The sequence below is a fragment of the Dipteris shenzhenensis genome, chromosome 7 (genome assembly GCF_047967505.1).
Source record: "Dipteris shenzhenensis isolate YYH24624 ecotype China chromosome 7, Dip_SZ_1.0, whole genome shotgun sequence".
Classification (NCBI taxonomy): Eukaryota; Viridiplantae; Streptophyta; class Polypodiopsida; order Gleicheniales; family Dipteridaceae; genus Dipteris; species Dipteris shenzhenensis.
This window is the reverse complement of record NC_141602.1, coordinates 16,998,838-17,017,364: the sequence shown is the minus strand read 5'-3', so window position 1 is coordinate 17,017,364 and position 18,527 is coordinate 16,998,838. Positions and strand designations below refer to the sequence as shown.

At 41.7% G+C, this 18,527-nt stretch overlaps 1 protein-coding gene across 1 annotated transcript; it reads left to right on the top strand.

The window, feature by feature from the left end:
• Positions 1-15,340: 15,340 nt before the first annotated feature.
• On the top strand, positions 15,341-17,757 carry LOC147900015 (cocosin 1-like). The gene is made up of 5 exons (XM_087376562.1): positions 15,341-15,722; positions 16,009-16,202; positions 16,317-16,709; positions 16,877-17,094; positions 17,412-17,757. The coding sequence occupies exons 1-5, from the start codon at positions 15,341-15,343 to the stop codon at positions 17,683-17,685; spliced, it is 1,461 nt and encodes a 486-aa protein (XP_087232688.1). The 3' UTR covers positions 17,686-17,757.
• Positions 17,758-18,527: the final 770 nt, after the last annotated feature.

The following is an 18,527-nucleotide window of genomic DNA, read 5'->3' as shown; positions in this document are numbered from 1 at the left end:
ACAAGAAACTGTCTGAGTATGAAACAGCAGAGAAGTTCATCACCAGGGTGAAGAATCTGCGTGATCAGATGACTGCGATTGGCATCACCATCACTAGTGAGAATCTAGCACGAAGGTGCATACAGATTCTCCCACCAAAGTACAATGGTCTTGTTACGGTGCTGAATACACAGAATAGAAATCCATCCCTCAACTTTGAGGATTTCAGCACAATGCTTCTGGAGGAGGAGATCCATCAAAAGATGAGGACTACAGAAGATTCGGCTTCCTCGGCTGGATCAAAGAAAGGTAAGGGTAAGGACTCTGGTAACCCATCTTCTTCTAATGATAAAAAGAGAAAGAAGAAGATCAAGTGCTTCTATTGCAACAAGTCAGGGCACAAGCAGAATGAGTGCCAGAAGAAGATTGCAGATGAGAAGAACGGGTAAAGAAAGAGTCTAGCAATAGTGCATAGGTAGTACTAGTAAAGCTGTTCATAGCAATTGAGGAGATTTGCACGGAGGCAGTTCTTGTACCTATGGATGAACCTTGGATTATTAACAGTGGTGCATCGAACCACATGACCAGTCAGAAGGATTGATATACCTCTCTACATCCGGTAGGGAATGACATCCTGGTAGTAGTCGGCAATGATGCAAAATGTCCAAAAAAAGGAAAAGGTACAATTGTTCTCAAGTCAGATGGAGTTGTAAAACAATTGTCCGATGTTCTTTATGTGCCAGATATCAAGATGAACTTGTTGTCTGTTTCTGCGATCATGGATCGGGACCTCAAAGTTCACTTCAATAAGAATGGCACACAGATTTTGGATCTTCAAGGGAAGGTCATTGGTAAAGGTACACGGTGCAACAACATCTACAAACTCTCATCTTTCAGTGCTCGAGCCGATGTGAGCAACACTAAGCTATGGCATGAGAGGTTTGGTCGTCTAAATCTTAGTTCCTTGAAGGAGATGCATAAAAGTGGAATGCTGCCAGACCTACCAGAAATTATAGATCTGCCCGATGTATGTGAAGCTTGCATGATGGGCAAGTAGCATCAACAGCCCTTTCCTAAAGAGGCCAGCAAGGCAAAGGCTCCTCTAGAGTTCATTCACATGGACCTCTGTCAAAAGATGGAGACGAAAGTTTTGGGTGGTTCCTACTATTTCATGATGCTGATCGATGACTACAGTAGAAGGATATGGATATACTTCCTAAAGACTAAAGATGAGGCTTTTAGTAAGTTCAAAGAATGGCATGTAATGGTCAAGAAAGAAACAGGGAGGAAGATGAACAAGTTGAGATCAGACAGAGGTGGAGACAGACAGAGGTGGAGAGTTCACATCAAGTGAATTCGAAAGTTACTGCAAAATTCACAAGATCAAGAGGCAAAAACCCCCGCCACATACATCATAGCAAAATGTAGTAGAGTGCAAGATGCACATCATCTGCGAAATGGGCAGGAGTATGATGAAAGGGAAAGATTTGCCAAAGACTTTCTAGGCTGAAGCATGTAACACAGCAGTTTACATTTTGAATCGTAGCTACACGAAGGCTGTGAATGGGATAACTCCACTACAGGCCTTTTCTAGTAAGAAACCTTCAGCTGCACAATTCATAGTTTTTGGATGTGACTGTTTTGTGCATGTCCCTAATGCTAACAAGACCAAATGGGAACCGAAGAGCCAAAAGTGTATTTTCTTGGGCTACAGTGAAGAGGCAAAGGGTTACCGTCTCTATAATCCTATTACCAAGAAGGTAATAGTAAGTTGCGATGTGGTCTTCTCAGAACAGCCGCATCAATTGGAGGAGGATGCTTCCTTCCCAGACAACCAAGACTAGGATATCCATCCAGTACAACCACAAACAGTAGACCAAACTCCCCCAATGGTGCTTGGGAGGATTCAAGATAAGAAAGAAGAAGAAAAGCCTCCAGAACCACAATGGCAACAGCCATTCCTGAAATGGGTAAAGTAGCTTTTGGATGGCAAAGAACCTCTAGCCATTTAGGAGGAACCATCCGAACACCGCCGGTCCAAGAGATTAGAGAAGCAAAGAAGGACGCAGGAACACTTGGTCAACTACGCTTTGATGATAGAGGTGATTCGTGTTGAAGAACCCAAGTGTCTTGAAGAGGCACAGGGTGATGATAGGTGGATGGAGGCTATGCAGTCGGAGTATGGCTCCATAATGAAGAACAACACTTGGGACCTTGTGGATCGACCACCAAAATGCAAGGTAATCAGCAAGTCCAAGTACAAGACCAAGTACAAGTCTGGCGGCACGTTGGATAAGTACAAGGCTCGGCTCATGGCAAAAAGATTCACACAAGTACATGGTTTTGATTATCAGGATACTTTTGCTCCCGTAGCTCGACTAACCATAATTTGCAGTGTTTTGGCTTTAGCAGCACATGAAAGTTGGCCCATGTTTCAGATGGATGTAGAATCCACCTTTTTGAATGGAGGTCTCAAGGAGGAGATATACGTGGAACAACCACCAGGTTTTGTGATCATCGGTTTAGAAGGTAAAGTCTGTAAACTAAAGAAGGCACTTTACGGGATGAAACAGGCCCACGAGCATGGTACCAGTAGATTGATGCCTACTTTCTGCAAAATGGGTTCAGGAGGAGCCCATCTGATGCAAATTTGTATATCTATAGAGAAGGAGGTAGGTGTATGATTGTGGTCCTTTATGTGGACGACCTTGTCATAACAGGGAATCATGAAGAGAAGATCTCACAGACAAAGCATTTGCTAGGAAGAGAGTTTGAAATAACAGACCTTGGACTGATGCATTTCTGTTTGGGGATTGAAGTTTGGCAAGAGCCAAAATAGATCTTCATTTCACAACTGAAGTATGTTGGAGAGATACTAAAGGCATTTGGCATGATTGAGTGCAAGACAGTTGGCACACCTATGGAGGTTGACGTGAAGCTCTCAAATGAGGATTCATCACCACTGGTGGACGAAGCGAAGTACAAAAGGCTTGTGGGCAGTTTGATTTAATTGTGCAACACATGGTCGGATATCAATTTCGCGACTGGTATACTAAGCAGGTTTTCCAACAAGCCCCAGGAGAACCATTGGAGGGCAGGGATGCGGGTGGTAAAATACATCAAAGGAACACTTGATTATCGCATCACCTAAACCAAGGGCAACATCTTGACTGGATTCTGTGACTCGGATTGGTGGGCAGGAGATGTGGACAGTAGGAGATCAGTGACAGGTTACTGTTGCTCACTTGGATCTGGAGATGTATTATGGGTCAGCAAGAAGCAACCCAGAGTTGCTCTTTCTTCTACCGCGGCTGAGTACAAAAATCAACATGTTTTGCTTCTTGTGAGGCAGTGTGGTTGAGGGGTATTTTAGGGGACATGGGTGCAGTGCAAAATAAGCCTACGCAGTTATCATGTGACAATCAGAGTTGCATGGCAATTGCAAAGAACCCTGTCTTCCATGCTCACACAAAACACATTGAGATTCAATATCACTTTGTACGTGAGCTCATCATGGATGGAGAGGTCGACTTGATGTACTGTCTGACTATAGAAAATGATGCGGACATCTTCACGAAGGCTCTTGGAAGAGACTTGCTGGAGAGGCATCTTCATCGACTTGACATTGGGCCGAAAAAGTAAGTTCACTTACAGGTGGACATTGAGGGGGTTTGTTAGATATCAATGCTCCACTCTCATGTAACTACGCAGGAACCAGGTAACTCTACTTGTAAGCCCCCCATATGAGGAGAAGGCATTTGAGTAGCTCGATTATTTGGTAGGTCCTAGTTTGGACACCAGATGGGGGCCATGTGTGGCCTGATGGCTGGACATAGGTGGAGCAGCATGCTTGTGGCTAGCTAGTCATAGAATGCACACAAATACTCTAATGCTAAGAGCAGAGCTGCTTTGGCCAGACAAGAACTCGGTGTTACTGAGGAGACCTTGGCTTTGAGAATCTCCAAGAGATGGCAGATTACATCATTTCTAGTGCTTGTTGGTGATCTTGGGGAAGATATAATAAGATTACTAACTATGGTCACTTTGTGGGTGGTTGTCCAGTGAGTTGTGGGATTGGATGCAGTATGAATGTGAATGCTTTGTGAGCTTGAGCTCAGTCAGCAGGAGCTTGTGTTGGACTGTGTAACCCACTAGGTTTTTTTTGAGGTTGTCTGGCTTCTAGAGGAAATGTGGCCAGTGTATGAATTGAGGTGTGTAGAGACAAGGAGTTTGAATGAATGCTTTTTACCTTGTGATTGTGCTCTTCAGTTGTTTTAAATGTGGATAAGGGTGGCTATGAAGGTGGATTAGGCTCTACCACTTTTGCCCATCCACCGCTTATGGATCTAGGTTGACTCTCACTCTGTCAAACACCCTAAATGGGGCATTGATAGGACAATAGGCAGAGAGCAACAAGGCTGCCTCAGCAGCCACTGTGATGAGTAGCATGACCTATCTGCGATGGGTTAGATACCCGCTCCGCTGGGTCTCAACGTGGAATCTCAAAAGTGACCTTGCTCATTTGAGAATGGACATCCTTTTTTATATCCAAAGTTGATGTGTTGCCACATTCTTGCAAGATGGCAACAAAGGTCTTGCTCTTGTATTTTCACATAAAAGCCAAAAGATTCCTATCTTTCTTCTTCCTCAACATAACCCAAGGTCATTGTACTCTATGTAACCACAGTACGATGAGGCAATTCATTACAAACACTCAATGCTCCCACATTTCACGTGCGTGTCCACCAAAGTAGTTCCCACAAATAAGTAGAACTCAAAGCCAAATTAAAAAATATTGAAGTTGCTTGTTGTTAAACTTCTTGTCAACTTGCTTCCCCTCTTTAGTGTTCACTACTACACACGGATCCTATTGCAACATTTATGTACCGATGTTTAGTGCATGCAGGGTGCTAATCATTGGTATAAAAAGCACGTCCCATAAAGCATCACTATATAGAGACGTTAGGCAAACGTCGCTATATAGTGACTATTACAAAAGTCGCTATATAGCGACTTTTAAGTGTCGCTATATAGCAACACTGATATACTATTTTATAGCGACATTTTTCAGAGAGGTTTTTTACTCATATAGGCCTTAAAAGTTAGTTTTTTCCAATGACAAATTTTTTTAAATTTTCATACATGTTTCATCTCATAGAGAATAAAAATATGAGAGCATGTACATCAAGCCTTTGAAGCTCATATATTCATGTCCAAGTTTGAGATGAAAAAAATCAATTAAGAGCATTTACATCAACTGTTTCATCTTGAGCCAAGTCTAAGGCACCAAACAAGTCTATCTCCAACTCTATACTGAGTCGATCTCCTATATCATCATCATACTCTAGCATCGTACGTTCACCTAAAAGTACTTGATCATCTTCATTAAATCATTAGTATGCACCTGCTCACAATGCTCGAGAAGAACAAAAGTGTCACTTTCATCGGTCCAATGTTTGGTGGAGTCTATTGCAAAAAAACCATAGCTACTATCTTTTCTCACTATCGCATGGGGACCATGGTAAATAGTTCTAAACCATTTTACATCAAGAATTAAAATACTAAATCGTCTGAAATCAACTTCATAGATTTCGCATATGGTTTCACAATAATCCAACTGTGAGGAGAGAAGATTGGTATCCGAAGCACTTGCTCGGCTATCTTGTGTGAAGTTAGCCATGACTCCACAATCATACATGACTCTCTTTGAATCGATGCGTTCCATGTGAAAATCTCGTCCATATGACCATAATGCACTGTACTTTTTGTACTATAAAAGAGCATCATTAAAACAATGAAGATGCATCTATTTTATAGCGTATATTGCCACAAATAAATACTTAATTACGTCAAGAGGTAAGAAACTTACATGCACCATACATCCAAATGATAACTCTCACTCGCGCTCGTTTATTATCTCTCCATCGTGTTCGGCTTTACATAGAGCCAGTTTGTAAGCACCCTTTTATTGTAATTGGGAGGATGAACTATCAACGCAACAAAGAAGTCATGTCAACAATATAACATAATCATAATTACGCTAACGCATCACGATTATCGGTACACTAATTCTACTTAGAATATCTGTAAGACCTTGTGCCAATCATGGGACTTGAGCCCACTAAGCTTATTCTCCTTTGAAAATGCTCCTTTCAAGCAATGCATGTGCCCTATTAGTGTTTGAAAAGAGGCAATGTCTACCTTGACCACTGCCTCCTCCCTCGTAGAGAGGATCCACGTTGCTTTCGAGAGGACAACTTTTCCCGAAGCATGCACTTGGGGCCACAAACGAGACATCCTATTCATAGCACACAAGTCTTCTCACACTCCTCTCGAGTCTTTGGAACCGACCAAGTGTGCCCAAATAGTAGCCCCCACATTCTTGAAGATATGCATGGGATCCAAGAGATGATTGATTTGTAATTGACCCCAATAAGGAAGCTCATGAAAGATCGATAGCCTCTTCATACCAGGAGGAGGTTCCTCTCCATTCTCCCTCCAAGCTTGAATCTAGTCACTTGCCTTCAAATATGATGGTGGTGGATCAAGTTGACCTCCACGTGCGAGATGGTCGAGCAGAAGGTATCGAGCATGACCTTCATAAACATTTTTCCTCATATGTTTGGAGTAGCATGCAAGCGATTTCAAACCTGATCCACAAATAGGACAAGCATGGTACCCACTTGTAACAAGTCCTGCACGTGTGCATGAATGTATTAGTATAAGACATGCATGTGAAAGAGAGTCATAAAAGCATAATCCTATATTATACATGTAGAGACACAACCACGTACCTGCGCACTCTCCATATCCTGGGTAGTCATGCATGGTCCACATCAAGATACCCCTAACCAAAATATCATCGGTATGTCTAGGAGCTCTAGAAATATCAAAGACCTGCACTCCTCTCCATAATATTTGTAACTCTTCTATCAAAGGTGCCATGTACACGTCCATATTTTTTGCCTTGTACTTTCCTGGCACAAGTAGTACAAGCATGAGGTGTACCTTTTTTATTATTAGCCATGGTGGGATATTGTAATTCACCACGACTATGGGCCATGTCGACCAAGATGTCGAACGTAACCCGAAAGGATTCACGCCATCCATGGCGAGCCCAAGATGTAAGTTGCGTGGCTCCCTCGCAAAGTCCGACCACTGATTGTCTATGTGCTTCCAAGCTACACAATATGTAGGAATCCTCAATGTGTCATCAGTGGACTGATGAGATGCATGCCATGTCATCAACTCCTCTATGGATTTGCATTGGAACATGTGTTGTATTCTTACAATGATGGGAAAGTGTCTCAAGACCTTTAACGATATCCGCTCACCCTGCAAGTCATCTCTATATCATTGTTCCCCACACTTTGGACAACTAGCCAAATCTCCATGCTCATGACGAAAGAGAATACAATCATTACGGCAAGCATGGATGGTATCATAATCCATACCCACCGTTGTTAGCATCTTTTTCGCTTCATCTCTTGATGCAGGCATGGTATTTGGTATAGGCAACATCTTTTGGAGAAACCTATCACAATTCAAACATACATAGGCTTCGAACAATGATGATTCAGTATACACTAATCCATACATGATGATTCTCAAAACAAACAATATCCAAATAATGAGTCAAATTAATGCAAGAGCTAATCTCATTAAGGCTGAGACACTTGTATCCGACCACCCATACTTTACTTGCAGATTCAAGATTGAGAGACAAGCACGTAGTTTAGACATCCTAGCACCCTCGTACAATTGTGTTGATTGCAATTCTCACATTTTGACCTCAGACTCTGACATCATGTGTACATGGGATGTAGTGCCCCTAAAAATAGAATCCATCATGTCGACCATACCCTCATTATCATCCGAGAGACTATAGTCTCACTCAAAGTGTGAAGGTATATCCGTACCCTCATCAGCCTCCTTATCCGGTTTTAAGATTTTGTGTAAACATAAGATCTTGTATTTCCTAGTATCCAATATTAACCACGAACTTAAATAGCTTTGACTTACCAATAACCCATCAACATGTGCAACACCAATGGTGGGTACTGGTTCGGGCTCCTCCCCATACATCTGCAAGTGGCACATGATAATACGACATTGATGTCGTACTTCTCGCTTGCAATGAGTGCAATGGTAGTATAACCTTTCCGTAAGCCACTTTGTGCTCCCGGGCATTCGCGCATCATTAGATGAGCTTCCAGTCGTCCCTTCCATCTACACTTATAAAATCACAACATAAGTTGCAAGAAAATATATTAATAGTTATAAAATAGCATCTATGAGCTTCTTTTTTAACTAAGAACATAAAGTGTCTTAAAGTGTCACTATATAGTGATGTGTTGCTCTATTCCGTCGCTATATAGCAATGCTTTTAATTAAAAACATCGCTATATAGTGACAGAAAAGCATCGCTATATAGCGACGTTGTGGGTTAAAATCGAAACCTGATGCCACACGTGGCGCTTTCTTTAGCACTCTCTAATCTTTCAAGTAAGCAAGGCAATCTCTCCTCCCACCTATTTCTGATGACCTCCCACCTATTTCCGACAACCTCCCACTCTATTCTCCACTCCTCACCCCTCTCCTAGCTCTTGTGCTCCCTCTCCACCCTTCTCTCTCTTTGGTTTCTTAAAAGGAAGTTTTTCAAGAGGTGAGTCTCTTTCAACAATGTAGGTAGGTTTTTTGTTAGATTTCGTTTTGTGAGTGCTTCTCCTTGTATTGCTAAACTTGTAAACTAGTTTTCATGCCTGATTTCAAAGGATTGAAACAAAAAACGAGATTTCAAGAAATAAAGAAGACTCACCTCTTCTAGTCTTTTTTGTATTTCTCTTCCTTCTCTTTCTCCTTGTCTCCTCAATCTCCTCCTTTTAAGAACTTGCTTTTGTAATCTCCTCCTTCCTCTAACATCTTATTTGAAAAATGGTATGTTTCCTCTCTTTTGTAGGGCCAGTCCACAACACCAAGCAGGACATACTATTCCAGGTAAGTGCTTCCTCTTTTTTCCATTTGTTATTTTTGTTATTTGCATTGGCCTGCAGCTAGCGCCTTAAGAGACACATTAAGATATGGAAATTGCTCAAAACCCTTAGTGCATTTTCCATGTCCCCACATTTTGTATGGCAACAAAGGTAAATTCACTCGGCGATAGACCTTGTTGTTGCATTTGCACACATAAAGGGTGTGCAAAAAGCTTCCTTACTATTTCTTGTTCAACATACCTCAAGATCATTGTACTCCATGTAAACACATTAAGATGAGACAATTCATTCAAGACACAGATATCTTATGGATGAAAGAAGATATTTGCACTCTTACATGAACAATATTCATGAGAGTTGATAATTCATTCAATGGATTGCTTCATAACTCAGCTGGGGCTCCCCCACCAATATAAATGGATTGGAGAGTAGGCATGTTTCTTGCTCCATCGATGCCAATCATTAGATATAATGCTTAGCTTGACAAAATATGAAGAGGGGAGAGGAGAAGAGTGGAGATGAGGAGAGAGGGCACAGCTAGAGAGCACACCACAAATGACTAACTGTACACTAGATTTAGTTGAAAAAATAGAATATATACAAACCCTTTTAGGGTTAGGGTTAGGGGATCTAACCCTTTCCTTTATAGCACTCTATAAGGTTAGTGCTATGCACATATGATCACGTGATGGTGCTATGCACACATGATCACATGATGTTGAGCGTGAACTCTCAACACCTTCCCTCAAGATCAACATCATGAAGTAGGCCTTCCCTCAAGATGATGATTCTGGGGAATATAAGAAGGACTGAGCATTACATTCCATCACACCCCTTTAATGGGAATGTCCTTCCTCTGCATCAAACCAAGAGCTAGTCGGTGTTTCTCGAATAGCTCTTTACCGAGTGGTTTGGTAAAGATGTCTGCAACATTTTCTTTGCTATCACAATGCTGCAGTGTGATGTCACCAAGTAACACTCTTTCTCTGATGAAGTGCTCTCTAACATCAATGTGCTTTGTCCTGGAGTGATATACTGGATTTTTGGCCAATGCTTGAGCCGATTGATTATCACAGTATATTGTTGTTGGCTTTGACTCATCAAAGTAATCTGTTTCTAACAATAGTCTTCTGAGCCATATAGCCTCACATGCACCTGTAGTGAGTGCTCTATATTCTGCATCAGTCGAAGACAAAGAAACAGTTGGCTGTTTGTTTGACAACCATGATATAGCACCTTGACCAAGGAAAAATGCATATCCCTGTGTCGATCTCCTGGTCTCATGATCTCCGGCATAGTCACTGTCACAGTATCCATGCAAACATGGATGACTTCCTCTGTATTCTATCCCAAACTATCTTGTACCTCTGATGTATCTCAAGACTCTTTTGGCTGCATTCCAGTGAGACTGTTTTGGATTTGCCATAAACTGTGCTAGTGAGCTTACTGCATAACAAATATCTGGTCGTGTGATTGTCAGATATATAAGAGATCCAATGAGTTGCCTGTAGTATCTGTCATTGACTGTAGGCTTTTCTGAATCTTTAGTAAGTTTCAAACTCTGTTCCATGGGAGTGGCTGCAATCTTGCAATCTGCCATATGAAACTTCTTCAAGAGACTGTCAACATACTTGAGCTGACTCATGAATGTGCTATCTGAATCTCTCCAGAACTCAATTCCAAGACAATAGTGCATAAGTCCAAGATCTTTCATGTTGAACTCTGCAGATAAGTCTTGTTTTAATTTTCTGATGAAGCTATCCTTGCTTCCTGTCACAATCAGATCATCTACGTACAAAAGTGCAATAGTAATATCTTCCCCTTGAACTTTGTAGTAGAGAGTATGATCTGCATTGGACTTCATGTATCCCAGATCAGCAAAATACTTGTCAATTCTGCTGTACCAACTTCTGGGTGCTTGTTTTAAGCCGTAGAGACTTTTCTTGAGATGGCAAACCTTGTTCTCCTTTCCTGGTTCAACATAACCTGTGGGTTGTTGCATGTAGACTTCCTCGTCTAGATAACCATTGAGAAATGCATTCTTGACATCGAGCTGATACACATTCCATTTACTGAGTGTCGCTAGTGATATCAAGAACCGTATGGAATCCATCTTTGCTACTGGAGCATAAGTCTCATCATAATCTTGGCCATATTGTTGTAAATCCTTTTGCAACTAATCTGGCTTTGTATCTCTGAATACTGCCATCTGGATTGTACTTCACTTTGTATACCCATTTGTTGGCTATGGCCTTCTTTCCTGGTGGAAGGTCGCATAATTCCCAAGTGTTATTTTTATACAAAGCATCCATTTCTTCATTCATAGCAGTTTGCCATTCTGGCTTGTCTACTGCGTCTTCGAAGTACACTGGCTCTTCTGTAGCCATGATGGTAGTCATAAGAGCATAGTTGGTGGTTTCCACCTGAATTGCTTTGCCTTTTTGAGCATATGTCAATCTGGCTGGTAGTCTGCTTTCCCTAGTAGACCGTCTGAGCTGCTGTGGTGCTGCTTGGGGTGTTGGTGGCAATTCTTGCTCTTCTTCATCAACCTGTTCTGTAGATGACTGTGAAGTCGATGCTTCTATCTCCTGTGTAGGTGAGGTTTTCCATTCTGATTCCTCATCGAAGATTACATCTCTGGAGATAATGACTTTGCGGTTGATGGGATCATACAATTTGTATGCTTTGCTTTCTTCACTGTAGCCAACCATGATGCATTTGCGTGACTTTGCATCCAATTTTCTGCGATGATCATCATGTATGTGGGCATATGCTATGCAACCAAATATGCGGAGATGCCCAATGCAAGGCTTGTGTCCAGTGAATGCTTCATAAGGAGTCATACCTTGTATCGGTTCGGTAGGAAGCCGATTAAGCAAGTAGTTAGCTGTAGCTATTGCTTCTGCCCAATACTGATTCGGAAGATGCTTTTCACTAAGAATTGCTCTAGCACTGTCTGCTAAAGTCCCATTCTTCCTTTCAGCTCTTGCATTTTGCTGAGGAGTATCTGCACATGTGAATTGTCTTCGAATGCCGTGATTTTTGCAAAAGTTCATGAATGTTGAAGACATGTATTCACCTCCTCTATCTGATCTCATGACCTTGATCTTTCTGCCTGTCTGGTTTTCTACCATGGCTTTGAATTCTTAAAATCTGGCAAACACTTCAGATTTCTCTTTCAGAAAGTAGACCCAACAATATCTGCTGTAGTCGTTGATGAAGGTCAAGTAATAAAGTGAACCATTGATGCTGCGGGTCTGGGCATAACCCCATACATCTGTATGAATCAAATCAAGAATACCTCGTGCACGAGAGGTACTTCTGACAAAGTTGGTTCGCTTTTGTTTGCCGAAGCAGCATGCTTCACAAACTTTTCCAAGAAACTATAGCTTTGGAATCCCACTTGCCATATTCTGATTCCTGAGATCTAACAAGTACTTGAAGTTGACATGACCAAATCTCTTGTGCCATTTTGCAGATAGTGGCATCTGTTGCATTTGAGCTGACATGGCATGCTTATCTGGTACTGTAGCTAGCATCCTATATAAGCGTCCTTCCTTGACACCTTTTGCTACTAGCTGACCTCTTTTGGATTTGTCTCTGATAGTGCATTCATCACCATCGAAGATGACTTTGTAGTTGTGTTCCGTCATTTGACCTACTGACAAAAGGTTCTTGCTGAGCTTCGGAACATAGAGCACATCTTTGACTAATCCTTTTGTACCAGTGAAATTGTTCATAGGGATAACCCCTGTCCCTTGAACTGGATTCGGTGTATTGTCTGCTGTGTAGATGACATTCTTTTGTCCTTCATTTCTGTGAACCATTCCTGATGATTGATTACAATTTGGTTCCCGTATTTTGACCATATCGACATTAGCATTTGAGAAGCTACAACACATATAAACCAAGCATTCAAACTCAAAGCTTTCACACATGTAAGGTAAAATATACGTGACAATTTCTATTCAACTTTCACAGAAGAATTGTTACTTTGAAAAATAAGATCAAAATGATTTGAATTATATTTGCATTATAGATACCCCCTTGTGTTTATTGAGTATATCATCAAAGAAGTAGGCCCAACATGATAGATTAATCTCAAGGGAGTGCTATTGATCCACTTTTCCTCTTACAAACAATTGAAAAGCAAAAAGCATTCATCCCAAAAACTTTGTTGAGCCATTGAGTTTCCTACAATATTTGCATGTTCCCCTAAGCCTTTACATATCACATACATGAAGAATGAATGTGCATGGAATGGCACATGGAAGGCACATTATGTTGAGGGTCTTGGGCAAAGTGTCTCTTTGCGCTAGAGAGACTGAGGTGTGAACACTAGAATGAGTCCCAAGAAGCATCACCAAGAAGGTTGAAGCCATGCTGCAAGGTCGATGGAAGATTTAAAATTTGAAATATCCTCTTGCCAAGGACTCTCCTCTGAGTGCCACCACCTAGCTCTCACTGCGCCCTTTCTTGCACAACACATGGCAGCCTCTTGTGCCTCCCTCCCTCCTTAATATATAGTAAGAAAGAAACTAGATCCGGGTAGGTAGTCAAATTGATAAAGAATATGTTTTATTTAAGTTTTGTAATTTTAGCGTATAACCACACGTTTTGTTTTTAGAAAATTGAATTAGCACATAGCAATTTGCATTTGGCACATAGCACTTTGCATTCAATATTGCATAGCAGTTTAGTACTTTGCATTTAGCCCATGACCACCTCAGATTTGTGTGGGGGAAGAGTTGCCACACTTCCTCTCTTGAATTATAGGACTAAGGAATGTGGACTTCTTTGTGCTCATTTCAATTTGCATTTTCCACAAAGCAATTTGATTTTGCACATAGCAATATGAATTTGGCATATATCACTTGGCATTTGGCTTAGTACTTTGCATTTAACACATAACCACACATTTGTATGGGGGGAGAGTTGGCACACTTTCTCTCTAAAAATTATAAGAGCAAGGAATGTGCCCTTCCTTGGGTTCATATTGATTTGTCTCTAGCACATATCAATTAGCATTTTCCACAAAGCAATTTGAATTTTGTAGCAGTTTGAATGTGGTAAATAGCACTTTGCACTTGTCAAAAACTTCAGCAAAACTCATCTCCTTATGGAAAAGAAGAATTTGTATTGTGTTCTTTGCATTAATAAATGAGTCTTTTCTTTGGAAAAATTTATCTTGTCTTAATTGGGAGCTGATGAGAATGCTCTTAGTCTCTGTATAAAGAAGTTGCACATACACTAGGAACTAACAGAACACAATCTAAAATCTAGAAGAATGGAATTTTCAAAGAAGTCTTAAGGAAAGAGGATTAATTGGAACTGTGGGGATCTCATTTATGAAGTTGTTGGGTTTTCCTCCATGCACCCATTTCTGAGATGTAAATTGCATGTAGATGCTTGTGTGATACCATGATGATGGCCTCTGTGAAGCCACAGAGATTGCGGGAATTGTATTTAAGAATGCCTCCAAATGTATCATGAAACTTCATAGCTTGAAGATCGTTATCTGCTTGAGTAGCTGCAATGTAACTCTTCTAAAACATTATTGTTTGGATAGTGAAAGAACCACTCACCTTCATATTTTCAATGAACAACGAAAATCTAACCCTCCCATGAATGTCACGAAAATAGTTATAGACGTGAATATGCCTGCCCTTGCCTACATCCATGGATTACATAAAATGTTAGTAGATTATATAACTGATCTCCAAATATACGTGAAACTGGTGATCATCCTATGTGATAATTCATCCTAGAAGACAGATCTTACACACACACACACACACACAAGCCTTGGTTTGAAATCCATTGGACTGGCTCAAGCATTCTGCCAGACAGCGATGGTGCAATTGATGGCCATCTCCGAGAAGTTGGCCTTACCTTCCATCTCATGAAGGATAAGTACGTAGAGCTACCAAGCTCACGAGTTACCATGTGGCATTGTTCCATCTCCCATCTGCCATTTATCCATCTCTCAGTTTAGTTGTGGTTTGCGGTTTCGCGTAGGTTTCATGCATGCACTACACTCTACAATAAGCCCACTTACCATCTGCTATTTATCCAGTTTCCATCTGCCATTTATCAATCTCTCAATTTAGCTGTGATTTGCGGTTTCGAGTAGTCATCAGAAAACACCATCATCTTCTCCTCCACTCCATGCATGCTCTCGACGTGTTGCTCTTCCGCTCCTTCCATGGCCTCCATTTGGACGTAATTTCCTTATTCTCATCCCCAGCCTGCCTATAAATCCCACCTCGTAACGTACACGCTAGTCCATCTGCTTCTGATCCATCCTCTTGGCCGGTTTTCCTCATCAATATCGTCTGTTTCGATCCATCGCGTCTTAATCTTCTACAATGCAGCGGAGTGTTGCCTTCCTCATCATTCTCCTCGCGGCCCTGCAGGTGTCGACGTTGCTTGTCTCAAACAGATGCTGGGCGAGAGTTATCGATGACGCCGACCCAGCTGCTGCAGGCTGCGACGCGAGTACTAATGATCTTGGTCACTCGGGAGACAACTATCGGGGCCGACATGCCCGCCGGGGTCGCGAGCTTTATTTGGGCTTCGACGAGCCCCGCGAGATTCTAAGGTCTGAAGGTGGCTCTCTGAGACTATGGTCTGAAGACGTGGAGGCTCTCAAAAATACCCATATAGGAATCGCAGAACTTGAGCTAGAGCAAGATGGTCTGTTGTTACCCCAGTATGCCGATGCTCAGAAGATCGCCTACGTGATAGACGGTATGGTCAATACAAGTCACTCACTCATCGTCCATTTATTAATCTTCACCTCCCTTCGTCGTCTTCGCACTGCTCATCCTGTCAATGCGAAGCTTCAAAATGTTACATTTGCTATGTTTCGACATATATTTTGCCAGGTTACCTTCATTTGGTTGCGCAGATCAGAAGATCAGTTTGGTGGTTTGCAAAATCTTGATATCCTCTCTCACAAATCATCTGTGACAGCGTTATTTCTTACTCGTACATCGGATGCGCTAAGGAAAAACTTAGATTAATTCTTTGGCAGGACGGGGTTGGATGGGCGCTGCAATGCCAATCCAAGGAGAATTCCGCAGGAAGTTCGTACGGAGAGTGGAACCAGGCGACGTGATTGCCTTGCCAGCGGGCGTGGTGTATTGGTGGTACAACGATGGCAATGAACGGCACCGCGTCTTGTGCGCTTCCGACACATCGGAAGGAGTAAATCCTGGGCGATACCACGTGAGTGTGCTAACTTTGAATCACTATTGCTCTGAAGTTGAACGAAGTATATGCAATCGCCAATTGGCAATAATTCAAGTTGTCTTGATTAACACCTTGGGCATCCTCTGGCAGCAATTCGCCCTTGCAGGAGGCCAGGAAGAGCGTTTCGGCTCACTTTTGCACGGTTTCAGTAGAGACATGCTTGCAGCGGCATGGGGAATCGAAGAACGTATCGTAGGATCCCTCCTCGAACGTCAGAACGACGTAGGAATTGTGAGAGTCGAGCGCAGGATTGAGTTTCCAGAGCCCAGAGAGGAGCGGGAGTACTACGATTACGACAATTCCGCGGAGCACTTCAGGCGTCGGGATCCCACTCGTTATTTCGAAGAGCTGACGTACAGCATGCGAAAGCAGAATCCTGATTTGTATGTGAGAAATGGAGGTTGGCTCAAGATTGTAAACAGGCACAAATTGCCGGTTCTTGAGAACGTTGGATTCAGCGCAATGAGAGTCGTCCTTGAGAATGTAAGGAAGCCCACAACTTTGATATCAACTATTTTATAAACGTTCGAAACCTCTCTTCGTCGGCAATATAATATAGTGGCTTTGCACGGTGTTTCAACAGTGAAGACAGCGTCCTGTATCTACTGATCACCATTTGATCTATTGTACTTATGATCTGCGCCCCGCAGAACGCAATATGCTCCCCATCCTTTGTCCGCAATGCGCATCAGATCCTCTACATAACGAGAGGCAGTGGGAGAATCCAAGTTGCGAGCAACGACGGAGAAACAGTATACGACGAGGACGTGCGAGAGGGATCTGTGCTGGTCATTCCTCAGTTTTTCCCCGCCGTGAAGATTGCAGGCAACGACGGACTGGAATGGGTCAATCTCCTCACATCCGACAGGTAGTGTTCTCCAGATATCTAGATCTCTGGCCATCATCTCCAAAAATATGTATTGTAGACACTGGTGATCTCGCTGCCTCATTGGTCTTTCGCTACACTCGCATGAGTCGTACATCAGATATTCCTTTCAATTTTCTTCCCTAGCTAATCACCCAGGTAGAAAATACTCCGAAACGTTCTATGTAGCCAGCCCTTCTTTCTTTGACCTGCACTGCATCATCCCCCTAAATTGTTTTTCGCGTATTACGTCTGATTTGCTCCAATTTCCATTCTAATCTGGAGGTTTGGTGGTTGTCCATGGAATCCCCATCATGAAGGCCCTCTCCCTCCTTCCTGGCAGGAAGGAACTCCATGTACAGGGGCATACCTTTGCGAGTGATGGCTGCAGCATTGAACGTGGATGAAAAGGTCTTGAGGGAGGTGTCGATGTGCAGCAAGAGGAAGGACCAGGAAGTGATCTTTCCAGGAAGGGAACCATATGGAAGATTCAATGGGCATGGAGACTCACAAGAACAAGATGAAGAGCAAAGGATGTGGGAGAACATCTTGTTGGGAGAGGGAGCTGAGAATAACCCCGATGCACAAGGATAATAGTTCTCTTGCACACAATAATTCCTATAGTAGCTAGTCTTTGATTAAGGAAGCTCCGCAAAATACATAAATTCGCTATATCATGCCTTTAGAGCTCCATACTTTTCTTAGTACCCTTTCTCAAGACACTTTCGTAATATGCAGTGGCCGTTTGTCCATAAAATAATACATGGTTTATCCAAATCTTACAAGCTTTGAACAAGTTTTTACACTTCCAACAAGAGTGCTTTCCAAGTGATAAGTATAAGCAACCTGTAGTGGTTTTCACGTAGACAATTCTGAGCAACATATAGTCTTTTTCACAAGAGAGATTTTTGTTCACTTTACTAGTGTTTTTCACATAGAGATTTCACTTTACTCTTCTTTCTAAAATTTGAGTCATCTTGAAAGCTTTTTTTGAAGAGTGAAAATTGGGACATTCAATTAAAAAACAACAAACTCTTTTATCAAAGAAATTCCTTAATATGATTTTCAAATTTCTTTAATATGATTTTCATTTGAAAGCTTTTTGAAGAGTTAAAATGGGGACATTCAATTAAAAAACAACAAACTCGTATATTATAATTTTCATTTGAAGTGGAGATTTTCATTTATATGATTTTAAGTGGAGAGATTTTGCACTACTTTTCTTTCTACACATGAGTCATCTTGAAAGCTTTTTGAAGAGTTAAAATTGGGACATTCAATTAAAAAACAACAAACTCTCTATATCAAAAAAATTCCTTATTATTTTCACTGAAGTGGAAAATATGATTTTTTGTTTGACTTTATGGAAGATATGAAAGAATTTCATTGTATAGAAGGTAAAATGGAAGATATCAAGAATTTCCTTAATACGATTT